The sequence below is a fragment of the Mastigoproctus giganteus genome, chromosome 13 (genome assembly GCF_048544385.1).
Source record: "Mastigoproctus giganteus isolate SK-2022 chromosome 13, ASM4854438v1, whole genome shotgun sequence".
NCBI classification, from domain to species: domain Eukaryota; kingdom Metazoa; phylum Arthropoda; class Arachnida; order Uropygi; family Thelyphonidae; genus Mastigoproctus; species Mastigoproctus giganteus.
This window is the reverse complement of record NC_143587.1, coordinates 148,604,307-148,615,352: the sequence shown is the minus strand read 5'-3', so window position 1 is coordinate 148,615,352 and position 11,046 is coordinate 148,604,307. Positions and strand designations below refer to the sequence as shown.

At 33.9% G+C, this 11,046-nt stretch overlaps 1 protein-coding gene across 1 annotated transcript in view; it reads right to left on the bottom strand.

Moving 5' to 3' along the window:
* Positions 1-8,236: 8,236 nt before the first annotated feature.
* Positions 8,237-11,046, bottom strand: part of LOC150076513 (muscle calcium channel subunit alpha-1-like) — a 1,171,392-nt gene continuing 1,168,582 nt past the window's right edge. Inside the window, exon 44 of the mRNA XM_090387375.1 lies at positions 8,237-8,611. Coding sequence (XP_090243501.1) covers positions 8,237-8,611 — 375 coding nt within the window. The remainder of the gene's footprint in view (positions 8,612-11,046) is intronic.

The window sequence follows — 11,046 nt, the reverse complement described above, 5'->3', positions numbered from 1 at the left end:
CACACACTATATTGCTGAAAGTACCCAGACACCTGAATGAAAGCCCCAGAAATCAATTGTGCATCATAGCTTGGCACTCAACAGTAATAAACTTTATTTTCCAAAAAGTGTTATGAAAATGATTAAACCTTCATACTTACAAACAACTGAAACATGAAATTAAACTAGCTGATTCCTCAATGAATGAAATAGTATAGCTATGTGGTGGAAGTTGTGCTCATGCAGCACAACTTTATATTAAAAAATTAAATTTAATTTTTATTAAAAATTAATTTTATTAAATTAAAAAAAATATTAAAAATAATAAAAGAACCTATTTTATATATCTATTTGACTCCCTCCTCATATAGGTGTCTATTCAGCTGACCTTTGAATAACTTGGTGGCTTAAAGAAAACTTCCTACAGTCCAGTCTAAACCTCTTCCCCCATAATTTTAATTTATGGCCCCTTGTTCTGGAATCATTTATAACAGTGGGTAACAGTGAATGTGTAACTCTGTTTCTCAAAAAAAATTTACAACAATCTTAATTTCTTGAATTGGATTTCGTTTTCTGATGAAGCCACATTTTACCTGACTGGTGCCAAAATTCTGTACTACTGCATTTAAGGTTCTGAAAATCTTCATGTTTAATGGAACATGTGCACAATACTTCAAAGGTTAATGCCAACTATTTGACCTTTCTTTTTTGCCAAAAAACTAATAACTGGCCTGAGTTATTTGGACAACTACATCTTTCTGCAGATGTATGAACTTGGAATGCCAGTTTACTTTCCCAAAAAGATGCACCCCATTACATTTTAGTAATACTGTTATGTCCAAACAGTCTTAAATTACAAATTTCCAAATAACTGGATTGGAAGAGAGAGAGTGATCTTCTGCTCTCCCAAGGCTTTTTGGTGGGAATGCATCAAAAACATTGTTTATTCTGTAAAAATCCATGATTTGCAATAACTAAAGGAAAAAATCACCGACACCACTGCAACTGTTACACCACACATGCTGGGCTGAGTATAAGGAATGAAGTTTAATATTGCAGAGATATTTCCTGAACAACAAATGGTGCCCATATTGAAGTTTTGTTGAATAAAAAAAAGAAACTTTCAGACTTTCTTGACATTTTGTAGCAACAATCACCACTGTAGTATAATTACTTAATAGACAAGCACTTTAAAACATGGGTATTCTTTTATGGTCCACACACACACACACACTTACAACTCAATATAATTGTTTCCTGAGCTAAAATAAGAGTTTATAATTATCAAAATAACCACACTTCAACTTTTGATGAAGACCCACAAAGAGCAGCTGTAATGTAAGATTCAACTCCTCATCTTTGTATTCTACTACTATTACTAATAAAATCAAAAGATGTTTCAATATCTATGAAAACTATTAACCTGCAGTTATGAGCCTGCTTTTTTATGTCACCAGTACTTTTTAACCAAATCAGTCATAGAGCTGATTTATATATATCTAACCATTGCTTCATAGACACTGCAAAACACGCTAAAGAAATCAATGCTATCTACCAAAATGTGTGTTATTTTATTTGTTTTTTTAGGAGCATTAGCAACTAAAGCCATATTGCTCCGGGGATATGCAGTGGTCATTCCCCGACCTTTCCGCATGCTCCGTGTTTGGTGGTCACGGGCTCGAACCCTGGAATGTGCTAAGAAGCATGTGCTACTCACTGCTGCTCCTGCCCACCTGGCTATGGAGGTGCCCCCAAAATGTGTGTGTAAAGTGGAAAAAAAAAAAAAAAAAGAGGGAGTAGAGAGTGATAGCAGGTAACAAAAAAATTTTGTCACCTAGAGCAGTTGACACATCCCAACAACAACAACAAAAAAAAAAAAAAAAAGATGTATAATAAGAGATAAATAATTACAAAATTGACAAAACAAGGATGTTCCTACACAATTTTCCAAACCGGTCTCTTGTCAGTTGCCAATGGCCAGGATTGCAAAAAAAAATAAAAAATAAAATAGCAAAATGCGTCTTCATTTTAGAAATGAAGACATATGTTATTATTTTGCTTGCAATCCTCGCCGTTAACACCTGACAAGAGGCCAGTTTTGTAAATTGGGTGGCAACGCCCTATTTTGTCAATTTTGCAATTATTTATCTCTTATTCCCCCTTCTATCACTCTCTCTCTTTTTTTTTTTTTTTTTTTTTTTTTTTTTTCACTTTATTGTCCATGCTCTGCATAAGTTTAGCATTTGCTGCCTTTGACTGCACTACACTACTTGTCCATTTTTATGTTATTTTTTCCAATTTCTATCTTCTTGTTATTCAACACACACGCGCACACGCACACACACACACACACACACACACACACACACACACAGGCGCCTCCGTAGCCAGGTGGGCAGGAGCAGCAGTGCGTAGCACACGCTTCTTGATTAGACCAGGGTTCGAGCCCGTGACCACCAAATACGGAGGATGCGGAAAGATCAGGGAATGACCACCGCATATCCCCGGAGCAATATGGTATTAGTTGCTAATGCTCCTAAAAACCAAATAACAAACAACAACAACAAACACACACACCTGATAAGTGACTCCCTATTTTCAAATTATTGTCACTTCTTACTTTTTTTAACTATTGAAACCAGTGTTAAATGATTCATTGTTCCTTGATATTTTGCAAATTGATGTTAGTTTCTTTTACAGGTGAATCCTGCCCCCAGTTTTGAGTGTGCAAGAGAAGGCCAAAGTCATAGGTATGGAGGTCCATTATAAGAGTTCAGAGGTGGTGGAGGATCGAATCTGGAATCCATGCAACACTGGATGCAAAAACATTAAAAAAATTGCCATCAGAAGTTAATAACAGGCTGTGTCAGCGATAGGCAGGTTTTACAGTGACTAAGAAGTTCTCAAAGAGCTCAGGAAAGAACTGTCTTTCAACCCTTGGAAGCCACATTACATTCAGCAACTGTTTCCTGTGACTGTAATTGAAGGATAGAATTTTCAAAAATTATGTTGGGGTGGAACTAGGAGTGGCCAGAGCTGTGTGATAACATTGTCTGGAGTGACAAGGCTGTGTTTCAAACTGACGGTTTTATTAATCAACAAAACTGCCGTAATTGGGCAGCAGGAAATCTGGACATGTGTGTTGAAAAGTTCTGAGTAATCTAAATGCAACAGTCTAGTATAGTATCACTCCGTGAAGTGTTATGTATCCCAGAGTTTAAAACTAATGTGTTACCAAATATGGTTTCACACTGACTTTTGAAAATATTTGTCTTTAATAATATTCAATTTTTATACAGTCGAACTTAGTTATAACGAACACAGAAATAACGAGATCATGGCTGTAACGAGCAAAAAGTCATAATGATTTTAATTTACGCATATTCCCATACAATTGCTCACTTTTATAACAATTGTACTACATAGATATACCAAACAAATTTTGTTAACTATGTAAATATTCTTAATTTCTCAGGTAGTCGAAAAACTCAATTCTTGGAATAGACGAAAATGAAAAGGGCAATTTATGATCACCTGCATTGGATTAGTGGCCGGTTTATGACCTTGTCCTTCCTGGGATGGGGGCTATACAATAGTGCATTGGAATTCCGCTTGTTGCATTACCCTACTTACAAATTGCCTTGTATTCACTGAACCATGTATTGCCTTGTATTCACTTTTTTTATTTCGGGACTTCTAAGAATTTTGGAAACGTGATTTCAAAGAAATGCATTTCGGGACTTCTAAGAATTTTGGAAACGGGATTTCAAAGAATGTTGTATGCATTTCGGGACTTCTAAGAACTTTGTATGCATTTTGGGCTTCTAAGAACTTTGTATGCAGATCACTTTATCATTTTAAAGTAAAATCAGTTAGAAACGAACCCTTCCTTCGGAAACATGTCTACTAACAAAAGAAAGTGTCTCTTGATTCACAAAAAAGTCGAAATTATTCATGAGTTAGAACATGGTGCAAAAAATGTTGAAGTGTGTAAAAAGTTTTCTTTGTCCTCTTCAAGTGTATCGACATTGTGGAAGAATAAAGATGTTTACATATCGGCACTGGAAAAGAACATAACCGAAAAAAAAAAAAAAATTAGAAAGTGTGAGGTTACAAACATTGATGAAGCATTGCTTTAATGGTTTACTATACAAAAAAGTGCTGGATTTTCAATAGACGGTCTGATCTTGAAGGCTTAAGCGAAAAAATTTGCTAAACAATTTGGACACAACGATTTTGTATGTAACAATGGTTGGCTGGATCAATTTAAAAACCGACATAACATCGTTTATGCAAAAATTAGTGAAGAATCTCGATCTGCAGATCCAATAATGGCAAATGAATGGATTGACCATGTTTGGGCAAAAATCAGGAAAGAATTCAATGATGAAGACATCTACAATGCGGACGAAACAGGACTTTTTTTTATAATTGTATTTTATATATATAAAATTATATTTTATAATTTTTATAACCTAACAATACATTTAAATGCAAATTGGAAAAATGTGTTGGTGGAAAAAGATCAAAGGCTCGCTTGATGGTTCTCATATGCACAAATATGTCAGGAAATTACAAAAAAGAAAAAAAACTTTGTTATTGGAAAATTGTTAAAACCTCGGTGTTTCAAAAACGTAAGGAAACTTCCTGTGGATTACACTGTAAACAAGAAAGCTTAGATGACTTCGGATATTTTTCGGCAATACGTAAATGACTGGAAAAATGAGCTATTCAAAAAGAAGAGGAATATTTTATTGTTAGCTGATAACTGTCCTGCACATCCCCAGATTCAAAATTTGTCCAACATTAAGCTGGTGTTTCTGCCTCCTAATGTGACATCAATTTTACAACCAGTGGACGTAGGTGTTTGAAAGGATTTTATAAAAGATTTCTAGTTCTACATCTGATCAGTCAAAGAGAACAGAAACTTGCCGAGTTTATATCGATATTGGATGCTATAAATTTATTGAATGATGTGTGAAACAATGTTGTTATTTTGACAACCATATCAAATTGCTTCAAGAAATTGAAATTAAATTCAAATGAAATTTCAATTGTAGATGAAGATGATGGAATCGAAGAAAACAAATTACCATTATCTGAATGGTTGCTATGTAACAACGCTGTAGGTTTTAGTAATAACATCAATGAATTTGTACGAGTCGATGACAATTTGTTAACTAGTGGTCTTCCTATAGAGAGTGTCATTCTAGATGCTGTGCTCAACAAAGACGATAACGACGATGATGGCAAGTGAAGGTGAATCAAAATCAGTGCTAACAATCTCACAAGCTCAAGGTGCAATGAACACATTAGTCAATTTTTTTGAAGGAACTGAGGCAAGTAATGAGACTTTTAACACATTGAGTGTTTTAAGGGGAAACTTAAGAAATATCAAAGTGAAATCTTTAAAACAAACTTATGAATCTTAAAACAAGATTCATTTATGAATCTTGTTGTAAGATTCATAAATGAAGACTAATTGAAATCATGTTTATTATTAAATAGTATTGTTTTTAATTACAGAGAGATAAATTGTGTTTAGTATTAAGTGTATTGTAGTTTATACAAGCATATTAATACAAATAATATGTAGGTATATGCTTATATTATTTTTTTCTCTAATATTTCTTTTGTTTTTTGAATCTATCTTTTTATCAAGTTATTGAGAATCTAGAAAAAAAAAAGGAGATAGATTTAACTCATCACTGATAAAAAGTGTTCATTGCAAGTAATGGTTATAACAAGGAAATTTTGTCAGTCCCTTGATGCTTGTTATAACCAAGTTCAACTGTATATTGTTTTCTCATGTTTTGTGTATCTTCCTTAGCATTATTATAACCATATAATAGGAATGTTATTAGTATTAGTTAATAATTGATGTACTTTTGTATTCAATTATTAAATGTAAAAAAAAAAAAAAAAAGCTGTAAATAAAATGTAGATAACAAAAATTAAATTCTATTTAAAAAAATGCACAATTAGTGGTAAGGAACTGGTCTTTCTGCCCACAACCCACAATAATCCATGCGCCCTGCAACCTTTGGCAGTTTATCTGTTTTGGCCCCATAGCCTGAAAGGATTAGACACTCCTGGCCTAATACAAGAATTTAAGCATTATACTACACTTCATGTTCCATTAGTTTTAGCAGTTTATCAAATGATAAAAACAATGTACAGTATAGTTTGCACTCTAATGCCAAGGAAAATCAAATTATGCTGTAAGTTCAACTAACTGTATTAATTTCTTTCTATTTAAAGATAAATTAGTTTAATGTCACACAATTGTTAATTCTATATGATACTGAAGAAACATTTTTTTTAAAAATTTTTCCACTACCAAAATCCACTACAACCATTACCCAAAACATAAAAATAAAAAGCATTTCCTACAGAACATCATATAAAACAAGTAAATATATAAATTAGAATAATAAGTTATACAGCATATAAGAAATACATATGCAGAGATACATATGTATATGCATACATATTTATTTAATATAAAATATGTAGTAAAATTGAGAGGATAGAACTAAAAGTAAAAAAAAAAACAAACAAAACAAAACTATTGCATGTGTGTGTTATATATATATATATATATACACATCATATATGTTTTTTGGAAAAAAAAAAAAGGAAGAAAAATTATGGGTCACATAATTATGTAAGTATTAAAAATAATTATGCAATTATGAGATCCATCATTAAAATGTTACAAAGATTTTTAAACCAAGTTTATATACTTTTATATTTTCAACTTGCATACTTATAGGATGAAATGGAAGTGGATTTCACAGCACAGACTGTTTTATAAATACTTCACGTTCCTTCTTTCTTTTATTTTTTAAGATGCCTACTGTTATGAAATGTAGAAGTTTAAAATAGTAAGTAATAAAATTATTATTATTAACTCTATGTGGAAGAATAGAGATATAATAGAAAAGTAGCATTTTAAAAGTGTTAAGAGATAAGACTATTTATATCATTATGATTTATGTAGATGTAAATGTGAGTACTTTATTACAGAGTGTGCAAAAATGACAAAAATAATCTGTTATTTAAGATGTGCCAAAAAAGTGCATATTGATTGGCATTTTTGTTTGTATATATGAAAAAACGTCTTCTAAAAATCAAGTTAATATTGTCAAAAGTCTAAATAACATGAAATTATCATACCTACTTTAGTATCTATAAAATAGCAACAAAGCAAAAACAACAAAAAAATACTTTCTCTCTGATACACCTTAAAACTGGTGCATTTTTAAAATCACAGTCATGCTAAAGCCAAATCTCCCAATTTGCTGCAGTCCTCCTGTAGTCACAAGCATTTCAAACCACCTGAACATAGGAAACCATTCTGTATATGTATCTAAATTATTTTCATTATATAGTACAAGTATGAATAAGTAATAAAGAATTAAAATGAGCTCTCCAACTTATCATTTCAAGTTAAAAATATTTGTTCTTCAAAGTACTTTTATATTCCTTTGCCAATAACTTTCTACTTACTGTATGCTTTTCCATAACTATTTATAGTGCTGTAGAAGAATAAAGATTTTTAATACTGAGCAAAGCAAAAGCCAAATTTAGGCATTTGTTTTTATGGGAAGGTGCTTTTATGGCCTAGCTGCTATGCAACGTACAGGCTGTTTTTATTTTATTGTGTCTATGTGTGTGTGTGTGTGTGTGTGTGTGTATAGCAAGCAATGATGTCTGTATGAATGTACGGAGACACATTCAATTAATTGGCAGGGTTCTCAAATGTAGCCTGAAAAAGCCAAACTCTTTGCAAAAGTTATGTTTACACAGCTCGAGAGTTGAAAGTTCAGAATTATGAATGACACAAAAAAGCTCAGTTTTTGGTATCATGGAGCCAACAGTTGGTCTAGGAGGACTGCGGCATGGATACCTGACTCCCTGAGTAGCTGTGTTACTTGCCACACTTCCAGGCCACTCCTGGGTTGTTCTTGACCTCCTGACTGAAGGCACTGATACAACTTCCTGGGATCATTCATATCCCATAATAATAACTTTAATACCTGCAAAGTTAAAGTCTATAAACTCCTCATCCATTCCCCATTTGCAGTAAGTAGGATATTCTCAGGTGTTATTCATGCTATACACAAAATAACACTTTTCTTTTACCGACTTTGGCTTCTCTTCTGACACACAAAAATCACAGGCCTGATGAATGGAGCTATGACTCTATAAATCATGCATACAGATTAAGAATTACTAAATGTTTCAACTGATGCTATAATTTTGTATCTTCAATCTGTTGATCTGTTGAGTCTTGTTCTTCAGATAATATTCCTCTACTTGTAGATGAAATATCTTCCACAGAACTGTTTTTTAAATTATAATTTTCTAGGTCTACAACAACATTGTCTGTTGTATTCACTTCTGATTCTTTAGCACCAGAGAGTTCACTATCACTACAAACATCATCTTCTTGTCCAAGACTCAAATGAACATAAGGCATACTCCTCCTCCTTTCAGCTTGCAGTATTCTATGTGCTGCTCTGTCCATTTCTTCTGGAGTTAGATTAATTGCTTCTGCCAACTCTCGCTGTGCAGCACGTACAAACTCAGGGTCACAAAATTTTCCTAAGCCCTGTTCTTGGAGAACCTAAAGAGGAAAAAGAAAATCTTGTAATATATCACTATGTTTCATTAATTCTTTAAAATTTTTTACAATATTATATTCTCATATAAAAAATGTATCTTCCATATTTTTGAACCCAAAACATTTTGTAATAAAGGTTGGTTGCCTTACTTTTTATGGTGCACCAAGCCAAAGGGTGCCAAGTTCATGAAATTAAAATTGAAAATACTGTAAGTAATAACAATTTATAAAAAGATGTATATTTCATATATTTTTTTGTTTTTAGCTAAGAAATTTTTAGTAAGGCTATGACTGATTTAAACTCTATGAACATAATAATGGTATGGCATAATGTATAACATAAACTAGATAGCATAATATGTATTATTGAATTTAGGTATATATTAGCTTAGTGTAGTTTTCTCAAAGTGAATGTTGTTGTTGTTTGGTTTTTAGGAGCATTAGCAACTAAGGCCATATTGCTCCGGAATATGCGGTGGTCATTCCTTGACCTTTCCGCATCCTCCATATTTGGTGGTGACGGGCTCGAACCCCGGTCTAATCAAGAAGCGTGTGGTACGCACTGCTGCTCCTTCCCACCTGGCTACGGAGACGCCAAAGTGAATGTAAATGGGCATCATGTCCCAGCAGGAAAGAAACTGACTCAAAGTAGCAGAAATGCTGTGGCTTGGGGGGGGGGATACTGGACAATACCAGTCATGGCATAATGAAAAGTGTCCCTCGTGTGATGTTTGAAGACAGATATAGGACACGATACAGCCAAGGGAATGTCTTTATGTTATTTGGTGTAGAGAGTGTGAAGAAATTGGAGCCAACTCAGCATTCTGATGGGTGTTTATGAGAGCTGAAGAGTCAGGTGGATGTCTCGAAGGAATAAAAATGGGAGCACATCAAGTTGTCAGATGCCCAACTAAAAAACAGAGCTCACACTTCTGCACCAAGAAACACAGTGGCAATCTCCAAGGCAGAATGCATAGGAATATACTGTGCAAGAAAAACAGGTGGAAGAGGGACAGAGTAGGTCTGCCAGGGGCAAAAGTATATGAGGTTGTTCAGATATCATCTTTTAAGGGCAGAAAAGGAGATACTGTTGTACACGTTGGCACTAATGATAATAAGAGTAGGCAATAACAAGTATATAGGGAAATGTTGGGAAAAGGTTGCAAGTTAGGAATGAATTTGAAAGTGCCTGCAATTTTCTCCTAGATATGATAGGAGGAAGTATATGCTGAAAGCCTTGTCAATCTTGGCTGTGAAGAGAATGTGCAAGGCTTATGGGATAGAATTTTTCTCAGTGTGGTCTGTGCTTGTTAACAGGAGAGACTATTTTTTTGCATGGATGGGATACACTTAAACAGAAGGAGCAAGAATATATGCTGATGCTATCAAAGCAGTGATAGGCAGATTAGAAAACTGCTGGCTTGGGAGGGGGATACACAGACTAATAGATTAACTAGGACTGCAGGCAGCAGTGAAAATGTTCTTGCACTGCTTCTATTGGAATATGCAGCAGCCTGGAAAGCAAGGTGTCAGGGAACTGTGTGCTGGTAAATGTTAGGATTTAATATCATAATCATAAGTTCAATATTCATCTCTATCAGAGATCCTGACTCTTATTCTCTCTTTCTCTTTTGGCTTAAGCACATCACAAATATTGCGCCCTTCATATCTAAAAAAAACTGGATTTTCTCTTTTGCTCTTGCCATTACTTTTCTTCCAAACAGCTACTCATTCTGTATAAATCTCAAATCCGCCCTATCATGGAATATTGTTTCCACATCTAGCGTGGTGCCCTCAAACCCCCCCCCCCTCTCTCTCTCTCTCTCTCTCTCTCTCTCTCTCTCTCTCTCTCTCTCTCTCTCTCTCTCTCTCTCTCTCTCTCTCTCAGGCTTCTAGATTCCATTCAAAGGAGGGCAGTTAGGTTAATTAATGATTCATTTCTAACAAAGTCTCTCCATTACTTTCTCATAGATATTCTGTTTCTGCTCCATGCCTTTTTTATACATGCTTCCATTAACAACACTGTTCTTCTATAATTTCCACTTTCTTTTGCAAACTCTGAACGTGTGGTGTAACCAGTCAGCAACCTTTTACTGTCCAACTTCAAACTTACAGAACCAACTTTTCTTCTTTCTCATTTATTCCTTCAACTTCCATTTTCTGGAACAACCTCCCTTCATACCTATTTCCATGAAAATTACAATCTATAGAAATTCAAGTCTAATGTTAATAAAATCTTCTTTCATCTTCTCAACCTTAAACCCATAAGGTTGGTACTAAGTACTATGTACATGCTTGGTACTAAGTACTATAGGTTTTAATGCCTTTCATGCTTAGGGTTTCCATAAAAAAATTCTTTCTAAAAAATAAAAAATTCACATGCAAGGCAGTACTTTAAATTTTACCCAGTGATAAAGTTAAGTCAAGTTGTATTTCAA